The sequence below is a fragment of the Rattus rattus genome, chromosome 1 (assembly GCF_011064425.1).
Source record: "Rattus rattus isolate New Zealand chromosome 1, Rrattus_CSIRO_v1, whole genome shotgun sequence".
NCBI lineage: Eukaryota > Metazoa > Chordata > Mammalia > Rodentia > Muridae > Rattus > Rattus rattus.
Genome location: NC_046154.1, coordinates 22465138 through 22490643, shown reverse-complemented (window position 1 = coordinate 22490643; position 25506 = coordinate 22465138). Strand labels below are relative to the sequence as shown.

At 50.2% G+C, this 25506-nt stretch overlaps 1 protein-coding gene across 1 annotated transcript; it reads left to right on the top strand.

Annotated features, from left to right (window-relative positions):
* Positions 1-371: 371 nt before the first annotated feature.
* Il22ra1 (interleukin 22 receptor subunit alpha 1) lies at positions 372-22524 on the top strand. The gene is made up of 7 exons (XM_032890997.1): positions 372-407; positions 1097-1290; positions 2103-2281; positions 5264-5439; positions 13101-13239; positions 16924-17045; positions 19377-22524. Exons 1-7 carry the CDS (start codon positions 372-374, stop codon positions 20316-20318), a joined length of 1788 nt encoding a protein of 595 aa, XP_032746888.1. The 3' UTR covers positions 20319-22524.
* Positions 22525-25506: the final 2982 nt, after the last annotated feature.

The following is a 25506-nucleotide window of genomic DNA, read 5'->3' as shown; positions in this document are numbered from 1 at the left end:
CACTGGCTGCCCTAGCTAAAGGACCTGGGTTCAATTCCCAGCATCCACGTGGCAACTTACACACCTGTCTGTAACTCCAGTTAACACTTCTCCCACTGACATACCGTGCAGGAAAACGCCAACAGATGAAACATAAAAAACTAAATTACATATTTTTAAAACGTGAATTGAGACAGTATTCACAAGGATGCAAGGGAATTTAACAGCCCAGTTACTACTGGGGAGGTGGGGCTAGAATTTAATCATTGTAGCCCCTTTAGGAAACCACCTTGGTAAATGCCTCAAGTATTAAGAATAAAGGCTTAAAGAATCAAGGCACTCAGCGGCAGAGTGCTTCCTGACAGAGTGTGCACCTATGGATGCCCGACACCATGGGTTCCAATGTCATAGCACTGCAGAAGATGGCAGTAGGGAGGGGGAGGGAGGGAGGGAGGGAGGGAGGAGGGAGGGAGGGGAAGGAGGAAGAGACAAAGTTAAAGATAGAACTACCAAGATGTGTGCCCGAGAGAACTGTATACACAATTGTATCCACTCCGGATGAATACCCAAGGGAGTTAGAACCAACTGTCCACTTAATTTTTTTTTCCATAAATGGTCGGATTATTCAAAGCAGTGTGGGGAAGGAGTGGAGATCCAAGTGTCCATGAACCGATGATAGATAAACAAGGTCTGATGCATCCATGCCCACATAGTGGAGTATTATCCGGTCTTAAAACATAAACACATAAACAACGCTGGTGCATGCTGGGGATGAGACTTGAAAACTTGCTGAATGAAAGAAGCCAGACATGGGGGGGTGGGGAAGCTAGGATGTTAAGTAAATGAAAATTCCAGAATTGGAAAACCCCAAGAGAAATCATATAGATTTGTGGTTGCCAGGAACCGGGGTGGGGGTGGGGAGGAGGGAGGGAGGATGGGCCATACCACCAGATATGCAATTTCTTCTGTGGATGGTGAAAATATTCTAGAATTAGGTAGTACTGACAGCTGCCCGGGGGTGGGGAGGTTCTCAGAAGACTTTGACCAGAACACGTACGGGGCTGATGTCAAAGGGTGTAAACCATGCTTGAGAATGAGGTACCCCTCTCCCTGAAAGTGGAGGTGGGGGTCCACAGTCTGCAAACCGGCCTCGCTCACCCTGCTTCCACCCCCTGCAGCTCATACCACTGAGGACACATCTGATTTCCTTCGACACGTGAAATTCCAGTCCAGCAACTTTGAAAACATCTTGACGTGGGATGCTGGGCCGGCTAGCGCCCCTGACACGGTCTACAGTGTGGAATATAAGAAGTTAGTATCTCGTCCATCCCAACCCTCTCCTGACCCTGCTCTGCCGCGAGCTCCTCCAGGACATCCCAGTTCCAAATGTCCCCACACATTACATTTCCCTCACAGTGGGGAGATAGCAATTAGAGTTAATAGTACAGTTAATAGGGCCCGAGTATGAGAGCCAGCTCCAGCCATGTAGCCTTGGGCAGTCAGGGAAACTTCTCCAAGCCTCAGTTTCACCGTCTGTCCAGTGTGGGTAATGCGGGTACTATTCATCACAAGATCTCAAATGGAGAAAGATGATGTCACTAGCACGCGTGCCCTCTTTCTGATACAGTACTAATAACTATCAAGAGGAAGTCTAGGTCCATGGAAACTTCATGGAAACTTCACCCAGCCCCTCCTGACTCTGTCTAGCTCCAGTGTGTTTTGCAAAACCCAGGCCCCCCTCTTGGTCCTGCCACTTCAACGTGTGGCAAGTCACTCCCTATTTCTGAGCCTCAGTCTCTTCCCCTGTGGACTAGGACTCAAGGGTCTTGTGAAAGAGCTGAGTAGCGAGGAATGCAGAACACAGGCTCAAGTTGGCAGGGTTCTGTCTAGCTCATCGATGGTATGCCCACTTCAAATCACTGGGCACAGTTTTCTCCTCTGAGCCTAGCGTGCTCCCTCGAGAACAATACACACCTACAAGGACCGTTATGAGAGCTGACCTCAGTGTCCACCCAGACAGCCTCGATGCTGAGTAGATGCTAGGATCCCTTATCATCGTTAATAAACCACAGGCCTAGCGGAGCTGTTCATTCACAGGACACCCTGCCTGTCCTCACCTACAGGTACGGAGAGAAAGAGTGGCTGGCCAAGGCTGGCTGCCAGCGGATCACCCAGAAGTTCTGCAACCTGACTGCGGAGACCCGAAACCATACCGAATTTTACTACGCCAAGGTCACGGCAGTCAGCTCGGGAGGCCCACCGGTCACTAAGATGACTGATCGCTTCAGCTCGCTGCAGCACAGTAAGTAGGGGGCCTGGACACCTGAGGGGAGGGGAGAAGATGGCATTTGGGGTGACGGGGAGTTCTCAGATTTTCTAGAGTGGATGGGGACCCAGCAGGTCTCTGTACCTGGGCAAGTAGGGGATGTGGCTTTCTGAGAAGGTGTCCCCAAGGCCAAAGCACACCCCAGGGGGTTGTTTTCTTTTCTCTATGCTTACTCAAAACTTCCTAGATTAGAGGATGCTCCCCCCAAGCCAGGACTCCTCCTCCTTTTCTCCATTATACTGGTACCCCATCTGTCCCACCAACTTTTCCCTTACTGGTGAGTCTTAGAGAAGATCCAATTCTTCCCCGTGGCCCAGCCCTGCCTACCCCAGTCCTCAGGAGAAACATTATTCATCAGGTCCTACTCTCTGCTGGCCCCTGCTTCAGTGCCTACGCCGCTCCCAAGGTCTGAGGGCTTAGCTCAACTTAGATTTCAAAGAGAGTTCCTGCCTCCAGCCCTGACGACCTGACCTCAGCCAGTCAAAGCCAGAGGCCCTCTGAGGCAACCAAATGCAAATGCAAATTATTTGGGGGAAATATTGCATCTGTATTGCATCTGTCCACATAGCTCTGGGTGATACACATCTGTTTACATAGCACTTACATAGTATTAGGCATTGTTCAGTGACAGTATACAAAGGACATGTTTGGGTAGAGCACAGAACTCTACATAAAGGGCTAAGACAAGGATGGATCTGTGCATTGGTGAGGCAATCCAGAACCAAGTCCCACAGACACCGAGAGACCCTGTGCACTGTTGATGATGTCACAAGAAAGAAAGACTGTGTTTGTCTATACTCTCAACCTCCCTGACAAAGACATGAGCTTCAGGACAGCCTGAGGGACCCACTGTGTTCCCAGCAGTACATGAGCACAGCGCTTAGTACACAGAAGAGGCTTCATACATGACCGCTGAATGAATGAATGAATGAATGAATGAATGAATGAATGAATGAATGCATAAATAGCAGATGACGAACCTTACACAAGCTAAATGTGTGGTGATATTGACTGACTGACTGACTTATGAAGTCACCATTTCCTCTGTTTTGAGACAGGCTCTTAGTTTGTAGCCCTGCCTGACCTCGACGTCACTTGGTAGCCCAGGCTAATCTCAAAATAGTCATGTCCTAGTTTGCTTTCTGTTGCTGTGATAAACACTGACCAAAGGAGAGGAAAGGGCTTATCTAAGGCTTACACATCCAGATCCCAATTTATCACTGCGGAACACAGGGCTCAAGGCAGAAGCCACACAAGGAAACTGTCTTCTGACTTCTTCATAGGCTTCATGAAAGACAGTAACTTTCTTATACAGCCCTGGCCTGCCTGCCTAGGAATGGAACCACCCACAGTGGGCTGGACCCTCCCATATCAATTAGCAACCAAGAAAGTGCTCCCACGGTCGTGCACACAGGCCAATCTGATACCCCAATTCAGCCTCGGCCTCCTGATCTGGTGTCACGGCCTTGTTTTGGAACCCTTTCCTCCATGTAATGGTGTTGTGAACTGGGCTATATTATAAAACACTTTCCAAACCTGATTTTCCATAGCTACGAAAGAACTCATCCTATGATGGAAGCCTAACTCCCTTCCCTTTTTAAGGACATTTACTTCCATTTTTCTTCTTTCTTTCTTTTAAGATTTCCTTTTCACATTTATTATTTATTTGTGCATCTATGCATGTGTGCATCTATGCGTGTGTGCGTTTATGTGTGTGTGTGTGTGTGTGTGTGTGTGTGTGTGTGTGTGTTTCAGGAGTTTGTTCTTTTCTTCTGTCATGTGGGCCCAGGGAATGAACTCAAGTCATCAGGCTTGGTGGCAAGCACCCTTACCCACTGAGCCATCTTGCCAACCCCATCTCCACTTCTCAATTTAATTAGAGTAAACATTCTTCAGCTAGATTGTTCTAAATCTTAGAGGACCACAAATCAGTGTTAGACACGTACAAATTACACAAAAAACACATAAAAACCCAATGATGCCAGATTTCGTATGTTTGCATTGTCACAGAGCCACAGAGATCACTACAGTATCAAAAAAGGATGTAGGGCTGGGTGGGGACATGGCTCAGTCAGCTCCTGCTGTATACCTCTGAGGACTTGAGTTTGAGTCTCCAGCCCCCATGTAGAAAAGCAAAAATAAAAATAGCCAGGCAGGGTTGTGCTTGCCTACAGGCCTGGCTGCACCCCCATCACGACAGTGCAGAGTCAGGAACATGCTAGGAGCTCAGTGTCCAAGCCAGGCTGGCAGAAATGAGTTTCCAGTTCAGTGAGAGCCCTTAGCTCAAGATGCCCAACATTCTGACTGGCGAGCTAGCTTAGCGGTTAAGAGCACTTGCTGTTCTTGCAGAGGGCCTGGGTTCGATTCCAAGCACCCACGTGGCAGGTCATTCAGTTCCAGGAGACCTGAAGCTCTCTTTGACTTCCTTGGGCACCAGGCACACATAGTGCACAGACACACATGACAGCCCAATTCCTATGCACACAGAGTAAGGCCAACATCTTCCTCTGGCCTACACACACACACACACACACACACACACACACACACACACACACACACACACACACACATTTAAGGTATTGTAAAACAGGAGGGCATTTGGAAAATTCCATCTTGAGAGAGCAGAGTCTTGCAAACAGAAGCAACAGTATCGGGCCTGGTATAATTTAGACTCTCTCTGGACTCATCAGCCATTGACACCCCCAGTGTTGCCATTGCAGCAGACTAAAGGGATAGGTGTTCCAAGCACACTCACACTGAGGATGCCAGGAAGAGGATGCATGAGTCTGTCAGGGCTGGTGTCTTTCCTGCCTAGCTACCTCCCATCCACCCTCTCTCAGCCCTGAGCAACCTTGTTCTTGGACACCTGCCACTCAAAGGCCTCTTTTGACATGTTGAATTCATTGCTGCTCCCCCCCCCAAAGCATTCTGGGCTTTTCTCTCTCCCGTTTCTAGCTACCATCAGACCACCCGATGTGACCTGTATCCCCAAAGTGAGATCCATTCAGATGCTGGTCCACCCCACGCTCACACCCGTCCTCTCGGAAGATGGCCACCAGCTAACCCTGGAGGAGATTTTCCATGACCTGTTCTACCAATTAAAACTGCACGTCAACCACACCTACCAAATGGTAAATATAGGTCACGCCCCATCCCTCCTCGGGAATCCCATCCCCTCCCAAGCATATTCGGTTGCTTTCAGCAAAAGGGGATACATTCGATAAAACGGCACTTCCCCAAAACATAGGTTCCTAGGATGCTAGTAGGGCCATGAGCCACGCCCTCCCTCTCTGTGTGTGTACACAGCAGCCTGCTCAAGGGCCCTGACAAGCCCTACAGAGCCAAGGCTTCGTGCAAAATTTTCGTATTTATCGGACAAGATATCCTTTGTTTGTTTAGTACATTGGTTGGTGTTTGTCTGTTTGCGGTAGATTATCACTGTCTCGAGCTGGTAGAGAACTCACTACAAACTCACAGCAATCCTCCTGTCTCAGCGCTAGTAGTATTGGCGTGTGCCACTGGTTCAAAGGGCTTTATTAGCTCTTACCTGGTATCTGTTAACATCCCAGGGAGCAATACATCTCTAGTAATGTCCTCGGTCATTCTCTTTGGAAGATGTTGACGTCATGGGGCTGCGGTCGTAGGTAGAGTCCTTGCCTAGCGTGTGCGAAGCCCTGGATTTGATTCCCAGAACCATAGAAACCAAGTGTGGAGCTGTGCGTCTATAGCGCAAGCTCAGACACGGAGGGTCAGGAATCCGGAACCATTCTCAGGCAGCAAATTTAACATCAGCCTCTACTCCTGGAAGTGTTTGGGGGAAACCGTGTGAGGGCATGGTTCAAGACAGGTCCTACAGGTTGACACAACTGTCAAAGGATATGCAAATGATCCTGTCTTGTACACTCCCCAGCAGGTGCCTTTGGTCTGTGACTCAGTGGGGTGAATGTTTATTTCCTCTTCTGCAGTTCTGAAAAGTCCCTCAAAGAGTTTATGACCTAGTGGGTGAGGGAGGGGCTAAACCAAGAATCACACCAGGCGAACCTGTGGGGACCGCTCAGCACAAGAGACTTGTGGGAGACGCTGGGGTGTTGATGCAACTTTCTGAGGCATACAAGGATGTTGCTTATCTCCTCCATGGTTCCATGAGCAGGGGGTAGCATCTCCCTCTGATCTCCAAGGTGAGAGGTTAAGCCACTCGCTGGACCACGTTCCGCCACCGAGATAACCACTGAGATGAGCGCAAAGCTCTCTCTCTCTCTTTTTTTTTTTTCTCCCGGAGCTGGGGACTGAACCCAGGGCCTTGTGCGTGCTAGGCAAGCGCTCTACTGCTGAGCTAAATCCCCAACCCCTTCAAAGCTCTCATTTATGGCGGTGGGCCTCCGTTGTTGCACTGTGATCAGAGAAAGAAGCAGGAACAAGGACAGCGTTCACAAAGCTGGCCCCTGGGGCTGGAGCGTGAAGTTCCTGGGGTACTTACTCAAAACACAGCTCCTGGGTGCCCAAACAAACACCTGGCAGAAATAACTTAAGGGGCGAAAGATTTCTTTCGGCTTGGAGTCTCGGAGGCATCCTCTGGCAGGATGGAGGGATGAGTCAGAGCAGGGCAGTACAGGCTCACAGAAGAAGGGAACACAGAATGGGGACACAGGAAGAGGCCAGGACAAAATTCAGGCTCCAAGGACACACTTCCCGTTACTCTAGAAGACCACTTCCCACCCCTCGATGCTTCCTAGGGAGGCCGCCAGATTCCAAGTCCATAGAGGGACTGATCCATTCGTTAGGTGAGAGAGCCTTAGCGGTCCGCTTTCTCTCGTTCATACCCTCCCAGACACACCCAGTGACAGCCTCACTAGTCTCCTGGGTGGCTCTCAATTCCATCAAGCTGATGAGATCCGCCAGAATCAGCCACTCAAATGTTTGCAGCCGCCTGTCTGAGACCCGGATTTTAGTGACCAGCCCCCAGGGGACCCCTCCCTCGACCTTGAAGGTTGAGAGCCTCAAGTGTGGAGGGAGAACGGGCCACAGGTTTGAGGACCCTGTTGGGACTATGTTCTGGAGGCCCCGGGGTGCAGGTGGTAGAGGAATTCTAATCTATTCGGTCATCATGGGCTAGAGCTAACAACAGGAAGAGAGTCCTCGCCGTAAGAAAAGCAGCTCCTTCGGGTCAATATTTGGGGTTGGACTAAAGGTTTTATGATCCTTGATTTTTAATTTAATTCGGCCTGTGCTCCATGAACCTGCTCTATCTGAATTAGTCCTTTTAAACTCATGAAGGTTTATTTTATGGCCTGCCATCTGCTTGGCTTCTAAACAAAGCAAGTGTGTTTGGAGGGATAAGGTGTAGGTGCGGTTAGTATAGTCTACAAACACAAACTAGGTACTGGAGGCTAATGAGTCCTGATATGCCTGTGTGTGTGTGCATATGTGTGTGTGGGTGTGTGGGTGTGTGTCTATGTCTGTGTGTGTGTGTGTGTGTGTGTGTGTGTGTGTGTGGGTGTGTGGGTGTGTCTATGTCTGTGTGTGTGTGTGTGTGTGTGTGTGTGTGTGCACGCTTTTTCTTTTAGCTGACAAGAACACTGAACTCTTCAGCTATGCGTGTGTAAGTTTAGTTTTCCCTGTGGGTCTCACGCTCATGGACTGTCTGCTGTTACAGTTCATGAGGGCTCTGAGATGTTGAACAGGAAGCCCTGTGAGTACTTATGGTGAATGGCCACACCGGGACCACTTGCCAGTAGGCAGATTAACTGTACTTAGGGCGACAGAAAGCTTATAAAGTTTCTGGGGGGCTGAGAGTAGGGACATCCAGGATGGACAAAGGTTTTTGGGGTCTTAGAGTGCCTGGCATACTTCATTACTGTGGGGAAGCATTTCAGGAATCTCAGGGGCTATCTGAATAGGTTTTATCAGGAGAAAGGAAAGTAATCCTAGAAGCTGAGGCTATGTGACATTCCTCAGGCAGAGGCATATGTATGGGCTTGGAATTCCCGGGCAAGGTCAGAGAAGGAGAAACTCTGCTAACAAGGAGTCTCCCATTACACACTGAGCCCCAGAAGGCTACGCGGTCAAATGGTAGACTCCCACCTCAATCAACGGTTTTCCTGCACTTCCTCCTTAGTTCTGTGTGTTTTCCTGTCATGCATTTGAGACATTTGCTTTATTACCAGTCTTCTTATAAGTTGGCCTCTGGTCATGATGATATCCCCCTTTGTGTCTCTTGTTGGAGTCCACTTAATCTGATATGAATATTGCCACTCCAGTGTCCTTGTAGTGTGTATAATATATGTGTGTGTGCTTATACATGTATATGTGCATATATGTATGTGTGCATGTGTGTATGTGTGTATGTGTATATGTATATATATGTGTGTGTGTATATATATATATAAAGATTTGTTTTATTTTATGTGTATGAGTGTTTTGACTGCATATATGCCAGTATACTACATGCATGCTTGTTGCCCCTAGAGGTCAGAAGAAGGCATCAGATTCCCCTGGAACCGTAAGCCATCATATGGGTGCTAAGACCTGAACCTGGATCCTCTGCAGGATTAGCGAGTGCTTTTAACTGCTGAGCCGTCTCTCCAGGCCCCAAAAGGGAAGCTTGGAGACATGGGCTCTGACATGGGTACTGGGAATGGAACCCTTGGGAGTTTTGGTTGTAAACCTTGGCCTTTAATGTCTGAGCTATCTATCTAGCCCTGGTGCCTTTTTTATTTTATAGCCATTCATCTTTAGTCTATATTTTGATATCTGAAATGCATCTATGCGAACAATATTCTGACAGTTTTTCTATTTTAAGATTTATTTTTGTGTCTGTGTGCATGTGAGTGGGCGTTCATGTGTCACAGCGTGTGTGCGCAGGTCAGAGGACATCTTGCAGGAGCTGACTCTCTCCTTTTATCACAGGGATTTGAACTCAGATTGTCAGCCTTGGAGGCAAGCCCCTCTACCCACTGAGCCACATGGCAGGCCTTTTTCACTGAGGCAACTCATATGCCATTTTTGTGATGTGTGGGATCAAACTCAAATCCTTGCTTGTGTTGGGTGAGCACCGCACTGCTGGGCTACATACCCAGACCTGAGTCCAGCTGTTTGTTCCTTTGTTGGTCTTGTCTTTTTGAGATAGGGTTTCCCTGTGTAGCCCTGGCTGTCCCGGAACTCACTGTGTTGACTAGGTTGGCCTCAGATCTGCCTGCCTTGGTCTCCTGAGAGGGAGAGTAAAAGCAACTGCCACCACCACTAAATTCACCCATTTTAAGATGCAGAATTCGGAGATTCTCCGTACACTGCAAAACTAGATATTGTGTTGTTCCACATGCACTGTTGAGACTTCTTATGTATTTAGTACATTTTGTCTATTGTGTGTTCTGTATGTGTATGTGCAAAATGTGCACGGTGCCAGGGCACAAATATAGAAGTCGGAGGACAGTGGGCAGGGGCTTGTTTGCTCCTCCCTCCAAATGGGTCCTGGGAATTGAACTCAGATCCCCAGGCTTGGCGGCAAGCACTTTTCCCCGCTGAGCCATCTCGTTCGCCCACCTTTATTCACTGTAAGCATATTTTCTTTCACTTCTCTGAACACAGTTTTGCAGCTGATTCTCAATCACCCTATGTCGAGCCCGACGTCCTGGTCTTGTGGGGGAATCACAATTTTTGCACGTTTTGCAATGTATCCTGGATATTATGAAGGCCATGTTGACGTGACTCTGGCTTGTGTTATAGCCTCCAAAGGGTGTGTGTTAGTCTTTTGTTCTTTGGGGGTTTGGTTATGTTGTTCGTTTGTAACAGAGTCTTCAGCTGTAGCCCAGGCTAGCCTGGAACTCATTGTGTAGCTAAGGTTGGCCTCAAAGTGGCCGAAATCCACTCTCTCCAACTCCTGACTGCCACCACGCCCGACTCCCTGTGGTGCTTTAGCAGGACAACAACATGGCCGAGCTGCAGGCTCTGACACCTCCATCTCTGAATTTTACTCAGGCTTGGAGCTGCCTCATGCATGCAGCACACATTTTAAGGCACCAAGGGGTAGAGCAGAGTTCACACGGAGAACCTGTGTCTCCCCCTCAGGGCGTTCCTGTCTGTGCTTGACTCCACATTTCCCGGATGCTGTGGTCACTGGAACTCTGTCCTCTGATCGTACCAGCCAGTAAGATGGCATAGCCTCTCGGCTTTAGCCACCCCATAGAGTGTGGGCTGGAATCCGCCTTCCAGATAAAAGACGTTTAAAGTTTCCCTAGCCGTTATTCCTTCCTTACCTCCCAGAATTCCCTCTGTGGCTTACTCTCCAGCACCTTTAGACAGTTTTCTCCCATTTTGGTCATTTTATTAATTGCCTTCTCATAGCTGACCCCGACAGGACAACTTAAGGGGGAGGATTTGCTACTGGGCTCACGGTTCCAGAGGACTCAGTCTGTGGAGCTGGTACTCGGGCAGAATTTGTGGTGGCAGGAATGTATGGCAGAGAAGACATTTCATACACAGCAAACAGAAAGCAGAGAGGGGGAGCAGCGGGGCCGGAGAGATGGCTCAGTGGTTAAGAGTATGGACCACTCTTACAGAAGTCCCAAGTTCGGTTCCCAGCACCTAAGTCAGGCAGCTCACAACTGCTGGTAACTACAGCTCCAGTGGAGTCTGGCTTTCAAAGGCATCTACACTCAGGTGTGCACACACACACACACACACACACACACACACACACACACACCTAATTTAATATAGAATAAATAAAAAGAAAGCAGGAATGAGGATGTGGGAAGGAATCGGGGACACAGTATCTCCAACATCCCACCCTTGGCCCTACTTCCTCCAGCCCCAATCTGGGAGCCAAGCAGTCGAAACAGGAGCCTATGTGGGATGTCTCTCACCCAGCCATCACAGACGTGTGATGTATGTTATCTGAGGACAGTTGGTCCCATAAACAGTATGCACAGAATCCTAGTGAAAAGTGATCTTCCCCATTTCACGCAGTATTCCCGTCCCCACCAACATGACCTTGAACCTTGGCCCCGTGTGTCCAGAGAAGAGAGAGCATGGACGGAACACAGAGTTAAAAGCAGGAACAGAACCCTGCTCCTTTAAGTGAAGCTGTCCGCACAGAGGATGAGCAACGTTTGCTTCGAATTCAGACCTCCAAGATGAGGAAAGCCAAATGCTATAAAGAGAATCAGAGGACAGGAAGCAGGTGTGGGCTTGGGTTTGGGAGCATGCCACCCGGAAGGGGAATGTCTCATCAGAAACCCTTCAGAGTCATACATCAGTAACCAGAGGCCACCAGTCCAGACGAGATCATTAAGTGATGAGAGACAGAGAAAGAGTTCTTCCTGCATGGAGGGGCTGAAACAGGTGGAACCAGCCAGAGAATAACGGGAGCGGATAGGAGCCCCACCCCCAACCCCACCCCAAGGATGGCATAGGGCAAGCAAGTTAAGAGGATCCGAGGTAGGGGAGTCAGAGAAACCTGGGAAGAGAGAAGCATATATGGTCCCCACAGCAAGACAGCGAAGGCAATGAACCCCTTACTCAAGTCAGGGGTCACCAGAGGCCCAGGGCCCTGTATCGCCAGAGCCTTGAGCCAGGCAGGTATTGATGGGTTTGACCTGGATGTTGCCTTGCAAATATGCACTGAGCAGCTGAGGCTCTCAAGGAGATCCCTGTAAATCTAGGAGCTTTCATTAGATCATGCCAAGGCGAATGTGCCAGTGGACAGGGACCAAGCCAAAGATGAGTGACCAGCAAGGGGCTGGAGAGAGCAGGTCAGAGCCGGCAGAGGGTAAAGGAACCTAAGAGCGGGGGCAGGGTTGATGGTGGAGGAGGCAGGGAAGAGGCGTAGTGATGATGGTGGCAGTCACATTGTCCCTATAGCACGCTCGTATCTACAGGCTGCCGCAGTGTGACAGCCCAGGTTCTGTGAGAGGGGTTCGGAGAGCTTGAGGGCTCTGAGCTGAGGATAAGAGAAGACAGGAGAGCAGAGGGCTGCCCTGTCGGGATGGCTCTTGGGGTCATTGTAATGTCAGGAGGAAGAAAGAACAGTGGCGTGTGTGTGTGTGTGTGTGTGTGTGTGTGTGTGTGTGTGTGTGTGTGTGTGCACGGTGTGTGTGTGTGTATGCACGGTGTGTGTGTGTGTGTGCACGGTGTGTGTGTGTGTGTCTGTTTTTGTATAGTTGAGTGCATGTGTGTCTGTGTGTCTATGTGCACATCTGTGTATTTTTGGCTGAATGCCTGTGTGTCTGTTTTTGTCTGAGTGTCTGTGTCTGTATGTCTGTTTTTGTCGAGTGTGTGTGTCTCTGTGTCTGTGTATGTCTGTATGTATGTTTTATGTAGTTGAGTGTAAGTATGTATCTGGGTGCCTATGTGCATGTCTGTGCGTATTTCTGTCTGTCTGAGTGTCTGTGTGTCTGTTTTTGTCTAACTGTGTGTGTCTAAATGTATGTGTGCATGTGTCTGTTTTGTGTAGTTGAGTGCACGAGTTGTGTGTTTGTGTGTGTGTGTCTATGTGCATGTCTGTGTTTGTATTGTTGTCTGTGTCTATGTGTCGGTCTGAGAGTGTGTGTGTGTATATGTATCTATGTATATGTGTGTGTGTCTCTGTGTGTGTGTGTGTGTGTGTGCATGTCTGTGTTTGTATTGTTGTCTGTGTCTGTGTGTGTGTACATGTCTGTGTTTGTATTGTTGTCTGTGTCTGTGTGTCTGTCTGAGAGTGTGTATGTGTATATGTCTCTGTGTGTGTGTGTGTGTGTGTGTGTGTGTGTGTGTGTGTGTGCCTATGCAATCATCCTGGGTTCTCTGCACATTTCAGAACCTTGAAGGCAAAGAGAGAGAGTATGAGTTCCTTGGCCTGACGCCCGACACAGAGTTCCTCGGCTCCATCACAATTTTGACTAAAATACTGTCCAAGAAGAGCGCCCCCTACATGTGCCGAGTGAAGACGCTGCCCGGTGAGTTCAACTAAGGCCAGGTGGGGAGGATTCCTGGGTGCACTGCTTAACCCCACCCCTCCCTCTCTGTAACCAGGGGGATGCTTAGTGATGCTCTGAGAGCCCTGGGAGGTTGGCGGTGTCATATTAAGATGGATGTTTGTTTATGCACATCTGAGCCGTCTGATGGGTTCACTTAGAGAAAGTTTAATCACCACCCTCAGCCAATGCCTGGATCTCTCTCTCTCTCTCTCTCTCTCTCTCTCTCTCTCTCTCTCTCTCTCTCTCTCTCTCCAGCGTTTTGTGAACTCTGGCAAAGCAAACATATTTATTATCAACTCAAGGAGCATACGCTGGGGGATAGAGATGTGGGAGGGTGGGGGGTAGAGAGGACAAAATGGTCCTCACCATCTTCAAAGCCAAGGACCCATACTGGTGATAATGAAGGCTCGGGTTTCTGCCAGGCTGACCAGGGAGCACACTATGAACCACAGACTCCCGCACAGTCTGGGAGGCGGGCACTTCAGTCACCTCCATTCTCGGGCTGGGGGTATGGCTCGATAACAGAGTCCAGGCAAGGTTTGGGGTTCCATCCCCTACAATGCAAAGCAAGCTCGCAAAAGCGCCCTCTCCCCGAGGAGCATCTGTTCTCTGCTTAGGCTGACGTTCCGAGCAAGCAGAAGATTTGTGATGCTTCCAGCTGTCAATTAGGGCAGAACGGTGACGTCAGGGGGCAGGGATGTCTATGAGGACAGGGTCCCACCCAACCATCGTGTTCAGGTGACTTCTGCCAATCGAAGTCTCCCTTGGAACTCAGTTTGAGACATGCACAACAGTTCATGGCCCTAGGCGAAAAACAGTCCCTGTCCTCAGTTTTCTCGGGAAACTCAGCCCATCAGAGCCCACAAGACATTGCTTCTCTGCCTGAATCCCAGGGCACTCTCTGGCAGGAGACGAGGCTGGAGGACAGCCAGCCTTGGCTGAAAGCATGAGGCATGTCCTTCCCTCGTGAGGGACCCAGGCACCAGAATAGAACCTGGTAAGCAGGAGGGTAGGAACAGAAACCACTCTGTGGATGCCAAGCCCGGGCATGTATAATGTGATCTTTGACCTTCACCCCAACCTCCTTAGATATGTGTCACCTGTCCCGAGACAGCCCAACCCCACCCTGCTTCTGGATGGTGGACAGGCCACTCCTCACCCACCCTCCTGTGGGCTTTACCTCACGAGAGCTGGACTGAACTGGCACACAGGTTTTGTTTGGGTTTGGATTTTTGTTGTTTTAAGACAGGGTCTCCCTCCATAGCCCAGGCTAGCCTCCAGCTTCTGATCCTCCTGCCTCAGCCTCCTGAGGATGGAGATTACAGGCGAATGCCACTTTCACCCTAGATGGTCTCTGCTTCCATCCAAAGCTTGCTTTTCTTAGGTGTTCCTTGCTAACGGACCTAAGGATGTTTTTTTTCCCTGAAGACTGAAGTACATTACCAACACTCCCTGGTACTAGTAGCACCCCATTGTCAACATATCAGATGTTTTATAAGCTCTTCCATCCCTACTCCTGCATATATTACCTAATTTTTAAAACAATCCTGCCCACAAAAAAATGTTGGCAGCCTCATCCTCATTTTACATAGGAGGAAACGTGGTTCAGAGAGGTTAAGTAACTTGTCCATGGCCACACAGCTGGTCAGTGAACCCAGTTAGCGTTGTCTGGTCCTGAAGCCAGACTCTAACCATCGCCTGCTGTACAGCTAGCCCCTTCTGCTGCAGGCTTACTCTGCGCTCCCATTCCAGAGCGAACCTTCCTACTCTTGACCTCAGTCTAGGCTTTGCCTCTTCTCCCCAGATCCCAGAAACCCTTGTTTTAATTTCTCAAGGATGCCTGGGAGTTACAGACTATCATCCCAGCCTCTTGGTGGGGGGAAGGGGTCTCAGAGTTGACTCACCTCGTCTCTTTTACTGAGGGAACCGAGGCACGGTTGTACATTTCCTGTGGGGATATGCTCTGGGGTTGTACTCATCCACTGAGGAGCTGTGTGACCTTTGGCAACTCACTGAACCTCTCTGGGCCTCAGCCTCGCTGCTTGGAAGAGGAGAACATCCCAGTCCCCTGGTGTGTTCTGGTGATTTGCTGGGCGAGCCTTGGCATGCAGCAAGAGCCCAGTAAGCACAGGCAACTGTCACTACAGATGCTAGACCAGTGAGGGTGGCCCAGCAGGGAGGATGCTCAGAGATGATGTCGCTGCTCCTCCTCTTCAAGTTGCCATCATGTCCCACCCTGACTGAAATGACATGATTCTTCTCGCTGTAGCAATGACAGGGGTGCCAGTGCCAGGGGGCCAGCCCATTACTTCAGACTGACCCGGATCCCCCCAAGACCCTGGACTGGAAGAGGCTCAAGGTCGGGGTTCTGAGACCTCAGTGACCCCCTCACTGAGGCCAGCTGGGGTGACAGGGGAGTCATGAAGAAAAGGAGGCAACATGGGAGGGGACAGAACCCCATATAGTGCAAACATCTGGTCTCTGAAGCTCCACTAGCCTCTGCCTCCCAAGCTTTCCCAAGTACCATTCGGACTGACAGCAGGACAGATCATGACAAGAACCCTCTGTGCCTGTCCTGAGACAACGGGAGAGCACAAAGTCACAGTGTCAGCCTTCCTCACTTTTCAGTGGCCTGGTACCTCTCTAGGCTCCTCCCCAACACTGAGCTTCTTACCTTACACAGACAAAGGGCACTGGTCCTCCTCAGTCTACCCTCTGTCCCCTGTTGGGGAGGCAAGATGGCCCTCAGACCCAGCTGCGGGGACGGAGCCTGCTCACCACCCTCCTTCCCGAAGGCATGATGGGAAAGCCTCTAGCAACAGTGACAGAGTTGTCTGGACAATGGTTCTCAACTTTCCTGACACTGCTGTCCTTTAATATAGTTCTCACGTTATGGTGACCCTCACCATAAGAATTATCTCTGATACTTTGTAGCTGTAATTTTGCTACTGTTATGAATCATAATGTGATCTTAGGTGACCCCTGTAAAAGGGTTGTTGGACCTCAAAAGGCGTAGGACCACAGGTTAAGAACCACGGTTGTTGATCCTTCTAGACAACACTCTGAATATCAGGAACTTAGAGGAAGTCCCCGTGTCTATGATAGAGACTGGTCCCTGAGCAGGGTCACATCCTGGCTAATGCGCAGGTTTTGAGCCCAGGGGGTTCAAGTATCTAGTATCTAGATGTGGAGTATCTAGATGTGGAGTATCTAGATGTGGAGTGAGTCTGAAGGAGCTGCCCATGTGGGCTGGGACATCCATGGCCCTCTGAGGGCCCTGGCTATGAGAGTTGGAGCCACCCTGAAGACCTGCGCGAGGCCTTTACTCTATCTCTTGTTTTCAAGGCATCGTCTCATGCAGACATGAATAGCCTTGACCTCACCCTATGCCCAAGGATTGTCTAGAGCTTCTTATCCTCCTGCCTCTACCTCCCAGGTGCTGAGATTGCAAGCCTGCATGCTGCTTGCATGGGGCCTTGTCGAGTCCAGGCCTTTGCGCATGCTAAGCGAGTACAACGCCAGCTGAGCTGCGTCCCTAACAATGCATTTTGTGTTTGAAGATGGTGAAGAATTCACCATAACCCGAGGTCACATCAGTTTTGCTCAGGACAAGGCCTAGAGGCCTCCAAGCCTCACACAGCCTTCTCCTGTCCTCTTTTGCAGATCGGACGTGGGCCTACTCCTTCTCGGGTGCAGTGCTGTTCTCCATGGGTTTTCTCGTCGGCTTGCTCTGTTATCTGGGCTACAGATACATTACCAAGCCACCTGTACCTCCTAACTCCCTGGTGAGTCACCCACCTGGGGCTAAAGAGAGGCATCTTGGAGAGACACTCCAAGTCCCAGAAGACAGGGGAGCCCCCGAGCAGTGCAAAGATGTGACACAGAGCAGACAGGGCTGACCACGGTGGTCTGGCAGGTGCCAGGATGTGTAGAGAATGCATGCGATTGGGGCACTGGAATTGACTAGGGATGCCCTGTGGCTTGCGAGCATCAGAGCCAGGTGGGGATGCAGGTCTTGGGAAGCATTGAGGGCTGAGCACTGGGGCTCCACGGAGCTTCAGAGCACCTCACTATTTGTATAGAAAGCCAGCACTCAGTGTGTAGGCACAGCTGTGTAATCCCAGGACTAGAGAGGCTGATACAGAAGAATCTCAAGGTCCAGGCAAGCCTGAAATATACAGGGACATTCTGTCTTACAAAGCTCCCCATCCCAGCCCCACCCCCACCAACAAAAACAAAACAAAACACAACCAAAAGAAGGAGGAGGTGGTGAGGTGGGGGGGTGGGGGGGTAGGAGGAGGAGGGAGAGGAGGAAGAGGAAGAGGAGGAGGAGGAAGAGGAAGAAGAGGAAGAAGAGGAGGAGAAGGAGGAGGAGGAGGAGGAGGAGGAGGAGGAGGAGGAGGAGGAGGAGCACAGGTGTAGTGGCCGAGTGGCAGTTATTCCAGAGCTCAGAAGGTGGAGGCAGGAGGATGAGGATTTTGAGTTCATCCTTGGCTACATTGTGAGAGCCTGTCTCACAAACTGTAACAAGGGCTGGCAGTGCAGCTCAGTGGGTAGAGTGCTTCTTGAGCATGCACAAAGCCCTGGGTTTGACCCTTAGCACTGCGATGCCAGCTCTGTGATCCCAGTCATAGAGGAAGGTGTAGGTAGGAGGAGCAGGAACTCAAGGTCATCCTTGGCTATATATCCAGTTCAAAGCTAGCCTGGACCACATACACAACACACACGCGCGCGCGCACACACACACACACACACACACACACACACACACACACACCAAACTAACCAATCAAAAAATAGCCAGGCATGGCGGTGCACACCTTTGAACTCAAGAGGCAGAGGCAGGAGGATCTCTGTGAGTTTGAGACCAGCCAGGTCTACATAGAAGTTTCAGGACAGCCAGGGCTACATAGCAAGGCCCTGTCTCAAAACAAAAACAAAATTTAAAACCAAACAAAATGCAAAATGCCCCTATGTCTGCCCTGCCTGGTCACCCTCTGCCAGTTTGTTTGATGAGAATCCAGCCTCCAGACAGCAATATGAAATCTCCAATGTTCAGATACTGACACCTAACTTAATCACTAAGCCCTTAAGGATTCACCACATCTCATCAATGGCCCCACTTGGCCATGGGCCCCGCCACTGTCCCAGCAGAAAGGTCCCCTTCAGAGCCTCAGGCTGAGCAGTGATACCCTGGAGACAACTCTCTCCATCTGAAGGGCTCAGAGGGCATTTCCCATAGTGCCACAGCCCTGGCTACCCATAATCTCCCAACCTCTTCTGGCCTTCCCTACATCCCTATCCTTCCCAACAACCTCAGCCCCTCAGGGCAGTACAAGCCACAACCTTGAGGCAGCCCAAAATCTAGGCCCTCTACTCCCTGGTTGTCAATCACCTGGAACACTCGGATCTTAAGTTCCTCCACCAGGTGTAGCAAAACATGGTCTCACTATGTAGCCCATGCTGACCTCAAACCAAGATCCTTCTGCATCAGATGCCTCAGAGGCTGGGTGCATTGGGGAGAACTCAGTGGGCAGGGGACATCTTGAAAGGAGCTCCTAGTGCCTCTACAACCTTCTCATAGGGCCTTGCCTGTCCATATCAAAAACAAAGAAACAAGCATAAAAACCACCATGGCGCTGGAGAAATGGCTTAGTGGGTAGGGCACTTGCCGTGCTGCAAGCATGAGAAGTAGAGTTAGGATCCCCGAACCCACATAAAGTCTAGGAGGGTGTGGCAGGACATCTATAATCCCAGTGCCCTAAAGACAGAGATGGGATTCTCTGGTCAAGGTAGCAAGTTTCACCAACCATGGCCTCTGGGGTCACGATCAACGCCCTGCTTTGCTCTATAAGATGAAAAATGTCAAAGATGCTGGATCTCTGGTTTCCACACACATGTATTTGCACATACATTGGAGCAGCCATGAGCACACGCACCAGGCACAAGAGCACGTTTAAAAAGAAAAGGAAAGGGGTTGGGGATTTAGCTCAGTGGTAGACCGCTTGACTAGCAAGTGCAAGGCCCTGGGTTCGGTCCCCAGCTCCGAAAAAAAAAAAAGAAAAGAAAAGGAAAACAGAGCATGTCCTAAAGGGTGGATTCTTGTCTCCCTGCAGAATGTCCAGCGTGTCCTGAGCTTTCAGCCCCTATGTTTCATCCAGGAACACGTGCTGATCCCTGTCTTGGACCTCAGTGGCCCCAGCAGTCTACCTCAGCCCATCCAGTACTCCCAAGTGGTGGTGTCTGGGCCCAGGGAGCCACCTGGAGCTGGGGGGCGGCGGCACAGCCTGTCTGACGTCACCTACGTAGGGCAGTCAGACGGCTCTATCCTCCAGCCTACCAATGGGCCAGCTCAGCAGACACTGTCCCCACCATCCTACGCTCCAAAGGCTCTCCCTGAGGTGCAGCCCCTTTCCTATGCACCTCAGGTAGCCTCAGATGCCAAAGCTCTGCTCTACTCACCACAACAGGGGATAAAGACTGGGCCTGCCACCTACGACCCGCAAGACGTTCTGGACAGCTGGCCTGCTTCCTATGCTGTGTGTGTGGAAGACTCTGGCAAAGACTCCACCCTGGGGATTCTCTCCAGTCCCAAACACCTCAAGCTCCAGGAAGACACACTTGTTAGAAGCTGTCTCCCAGAGGACCTTTCTCTGCAGGAAGTCACCTCCTTGGGTGAGGAGGAGGCACAGAGACCAAAATCACTTCCTCCACCTCTGGGGTTCTGCACAAACGGACCTGACTTTCACACATTGCACAGTGAGGAACCAGAGACACCTCGGTACCTGAAGGGGGGGCTGTCCCTCCTGTCCTCTGTGCAGATCGAGGGCCACCCTGTCTCCCTCCCTTTGCACCTCCATTCTGTCTCATGTTCCCCCTCAGACCAGGGACCAAGCCCCTGGGGCCTGCTGGACTCCCTTGTGTGTCCAAAGGATGAAGGTCCAGTGGCTGAGACTGAGGCCATACTCCCCAGTGCTGTGGCCTCTGAGCTGGAGCAGTCCACAGAACTGGACTCACTTTTCAAAGGCTTGGCCCTAACTGTGCAATGGGAATCCTGAAGGGAAATCAGAGCGAGCAGGCCTAGGCTTCCTCCTGTCCCACCCAGCTAACGACCCCTCACCCAGTAAGCCACAGGTTCTAAGGCCCAGCCCCCCGTGGGTTCCCTAGAGAGAATGAGAGGGAGATTTGGGCCCCATGTGGGAATCCAGATGTATGGTGAAGACTCTAGTGGAGAAGTAACAGGCAGGCGGCATGTGCAAATGGCCTGTGGCACAGAGCCCAGCAGACAGGACAGAGTGAGGTAATGCAGGGAAATCTGGAGAGCCATCCAAGCTCCCTAATCTAGTTTAACCAAGAGTGAGGTGTCCACCATCTCCGAAGGATCTTGGACTGGAAGGTGGGGGGCCAAGCATACTAGGCACTTTGGCCGAGCAGCAGCAAGACTCGAGGGCAGAGTGTGGGAGAGGCTTACTCCCAGTCAGGGAACCTTTCTTTCCCTGCTATGGGTGGCTTCACCCAGGAGTGACTCCTTAATCCATCAGGGGGTGAGCGGTGTCGCCTAAAACATTTCTGCAGGCAGGGGTCCAGAGAAAAGCATTTGAAAGGAACATGGCTCCTTGGAATCCAAAGGCCTTGGAATCAAATCCTGTCTGGGCTCACATTCCAGCCCCTCTACCCATCATCTACAGGATATCAAGCAAGTGACTGAGCTCAGACCTCAGCTTCCCCATCAATGAAATGGGCACTATCACACTTACCTTCTGAGGCAGTGCCGAGGATGACATTAATGTATGGAAATCGCTTTGTGGCACCCAGCACATGGGCGGGGTCCATTACTTGGCCGCTGTCTCATGCTGGGATTTTTTTTTTTAAATCTGGAAACATGAGGAGGGCCTCCTGTTCACATTGGCTCATGGGCATTCTCTCATGGATTAGAGACTGTTGCATGCAGGAACTGGACTATCTAGGGCAGACAAGAGGAGTCTCTACAGAGCCTTCTGGAAACCGGCCCAGAGAAGCAACGAATGGCACAGAGCCTTCTCTTTGATGCTATAGAAGCCATTTGGGCAGAGGCCATCTCACAGAGCCTTCTTTGCATGGAAGGAGCCCCAGGCTTCTGTCCATCCCACCTCGAGACACATCGTATGCACTCTGCCAGCCTGGCCTCTGGCCTGTGTCTGCACACAGCACGAAGAAGCCTTTGCTCTCTGCTGTCAGGAAGCTGCATCTGTCGGATCTCTCTCCTGTTAGACAGGCCTTACCAGGAGGCACCCAAGGCCAATGCAAGGCCCTGTTGTGGAGTTTACAACTCAAACACAGGGCCTTTGTGCCAAGGGTGGATGCTCTCTGCCCTGTTTGAATTCTTGGGGGTTGAGTTTGGCAGAACACAAATTAGGGGGGTCCCTAAGGGGTTCCTGAGAGATAGGTGCCCTCTCCATCACTTTCTTGCCCTAGATCTCTGACACACAACCGGACTCCATTTGTGTCATCACGGCCTTCCGGAGATACACTGTATCCTTCCGCTATGCTGGATTATACACTGTATCCTTCCGCCATGCTCACCTGTGTTTCCCCTTTTCTTCCCCACCGGATCCCCTTAATGACATGGTGACAGGTGGGTCTCTTATCTATATATCATTAATATTTAACCTCCCTCCAAGGTCACTGACTCAGTATCTCAGGCCAAAGGTTAACCGTCTTTACTTTGTTTACAACTGAATGACTGGCCTGTTCTCACCTGGTCAGTACAACCAGGGTTACAGAGCACTTTTATGGAAGGCCATAAACTGGCTGTCAGCTCCCAGGGCAACCATAACAAAAATGTGGAAGAACCTGGAGTGTCTGGGGAGAAGCCTTCGACCTCCTTCTAAGAGCCTCTCTCAGATCACCATACACACTCCTCCCCTGGCATCCCAGGCCCATAGCTGGGGCGGATCCTGCCTGCTACAAGACAGGCTGTCAAAGTCCCACCAGGGCCAGATGGTAAGCTTGACTTTTCTGAGAGCCCTACACTCTGACCCAATAGCCTGGAAAGTCTCCAGCCCTGCCTGCTGTGCCCTGTCCCAGCGAGAGAAGAGGGAGTCGCCAAGTCACCTGCCTAACAAGGAAAGGCAGAGCCAGGGGTAAAAGAATAGTGACCTCAGAACCCCTCAGGGAACATTCCAAAACCCTGGACTCCTGTCCAGCCGGAACTCACAAGCTGTGCACAGACAAGGAGAGCTGTGAATGCAGCCCAACATAAATAAATGGAAAACGCACCTAAAACAGCATGGTTTGGGGTTTTGGGGTTTTTTTTTTTTTGTTTTGTTTTGTTTTGTTTTTTTGTTAGGTTTGGTTTGATGCAGTTGTCTGGTTTTCCAAGTGTGAAGATGACAGTGTCTCGTCCAGACGAAGCTTGAAGCCACAGACGCTACCGATCCTGCAAACGTTCTGCTCTGTGATAAAGCTTAATTTGTAAACCAGGCAGGAAGGGACAGACAAGCACATAATAGAACGAATGGCAACGTAGGAAGTGCAGTAAAGGTTACTTGAACACAAATACCAAAAGCCAGTCTGACTGGACCACAGGACGGTGTACATCTGTGGCTGGATGAAACAGGACGGCAACTGACACAGACATGATGGGAGAGGGAGAGGGGAGGGGTAGAGGGAGAGGAAGCCCTGTTTCCTTTGGATCCTAACTGTGTTGAGAGTCAGAGCTCTGAGATCCCTAACCCAGCCCCCCTGCTACCTCTGCCATTTTTTGTTTGGATATAAGGAGGGAGGAGACCAGGAAGTTTCCCCTGCTGTGTATAAAGGTGGACAGCAGCCGGAATGAACCAGAGTGAGAGCTAGAGAGCACAGGAAGAGACTGAAGTAGACCCAGAATCTCAGAGGACTCAAGGGAGGAGACATCTAGGTAGGCAAGTCTCTATGGCAACCCGAAGTTGGTGCCATCGGCCATGGACAGCTCTGTGGGGGAAAAACCAGTTGTGGAGTGAGTTGTTGATAGAGGTGGCCCTTGGTTTAGTCATAAGTCCAAGAAAATAAAAAATAGAGGAAAAAGGAAAGGAGACAGAGAGATGTAAATAGAAGTGAGATGCTAAGCCAAGCATTTCCTGTATGTGGTGGCAATTTAATCTCACAACCATTCAGCAAGACAGGCAGCCATGGCATGCGTGCGCGCGCATGGTGCATGCATGGGGGGCGGGGCAAGTGTAGTGCGTGCGCACGCGCATGCAACTATGTGAAGACCAGAAGTCAACATTGGTGTCGTCTTCAATCCCGCCCTACCTTATTTTCTGAGGCTCTCATAGAACACGGAGCTCACTGATTGGCTAAACTGGCTGACCATCAAGATCCCAGAATCCTCCTGCATCTGCCTCCCAGTTCTGGAATTACAGCCACATGCCTGGCTCAGTTCCTCAAGATTGCTCTACAGGCAGTTTACCCACTGAACCATCTCGGGAGCCCTCAGATGCTGAAACTTAACCATTAATGCAACGCCCGGAGGAGGGGAGGTGTCTTTACAACCTGATTGGGTCATGAGGAGGAGTTGGTGGGCGTGTCCTAAGCTCTTCAGCTCTTCTGTCACATGAAGACACAACCAGAGCTGTTCTGGTTAGTTTTATGTCAATTTGACACAAACTAAAGTCATCTGAGGAGGGTGTCTCAATTCAGACTCTGTCACATCTGACTGTAGGCAAACCTGTAGAGCGTTTTCTTAATTAGTGGTTGATGGGGGAGGACCCAGCCCATTGTGGGCTGAGCAAACCATGAGGAGCAAGGCAGTAAGCAGCACCCCTCCACGGCCTCTGCATCAGCTCCCGCCTCCAGATTCCTGCCCTGTGTGAGTTCCTGTCCTGGCTTCCTTCAGTGGTGGATTATGATGTGGAACTGTAAACTGAATAAACCCTTTCCTCCCCAACTTGCTTTTGATCATGGTGTTTTATCACAGCAATAGAAACCCCCTATCTAAGACATCCGGAATGTGAAACCTGACCTTGGACTTTTGTGCCTTCAGAATAGTAACAAATGTCGTCCTCTATAAATGACCTCGTATATACCAGGCCAAATAGATTGAGACAGCATTTATCCACTCATTTTAATTAATTTATTTTGAGACAGGGTCTTGTTAGCACAAGATGGCCTCAAACTTGCTACATCGTCTAGGGTAGACTTGAACTCCTGGTCCTCGTGCCTTGACCTCCCAAGTGGCATGCACTATCATGAATCATTCCATTCATTGTTAAAGTCAAGTTGAGGGCCCACTGCATTCCAGGAATTATTTCTTTTGGGGTAGGGACGGAGAGAACAAGACAATTCAACACACCTACTTTCTAAAACGTTCTCCAGGCTACAATTAAAGAAACTGAGGCTCAGGAAGAAGGCTGAAGGCTGAGTATGATGCTACTCACTTGTAATCCCATCACTCAAGGTACTGAGGGTCATGGGTTCGAGGTCAACCTTGACTATGTAGTGAGACTTGTCAATAATAATAATAATAATAATAATAATAATAATAATAATGGAGAGAAGGCCCTTGTTTGTGAATAGAGGTGCCTGTGCCTGTCATCTAAGCAAAGAGCTGTGAGAGTTGGATTATCTTATGTCTGCTTAGTTTCTTGACTGAGGTTTGACCATACTTACAAAGGACCCAGTGATATGGGTCACAGCAATTGTCTGAGTCCACAGAACTCTTTCTAGACAGGGATCACCATAGGAAACGGGAAAGACAGGGCGGGGTAGGCTTGGAATCATGGCGTTCAAAATGAGGCAGGGAAATTGTCAGTCGTGAGGTAGCCTGGGCTACATAACAAAATCTTGTCTCTAAACAACAACCCCTAAAATATGATTGAGGGCTGGAGAGACGGTTCAGTGTTAGAACACTGGCTGCTCTTCCAGAGGACGCAGGATCAATTCCCAGCCACTCACATGGTGGGATAACCCTCCCTCCTGCTGCTCCTACCGCACCTCTAGCCTTCTCCCCCCCTTCCCCACCCTAGTCCCTACCTCCGGGAACTGCCTAGGTCTCCAGCCTGGGTTTGAGGAAAGTGGACACAGTGTTCCCAACTACAGAGTTTGTTTGCAACTGTCCTTCCGGTTGCAGGTTACCCTGGGGAGGTTTCCAGCTTCTCCGATCTGAGTTCCTTCCAGACACACAGACAGCAGCGCCAGGTTACCTGGCTCTCAAACATTTGTATCTTCAGCCTCAGGGGATCTGACGCCCTCTTCTGGCCTCTCGATAACTAGGTTTGCGTGTTACTA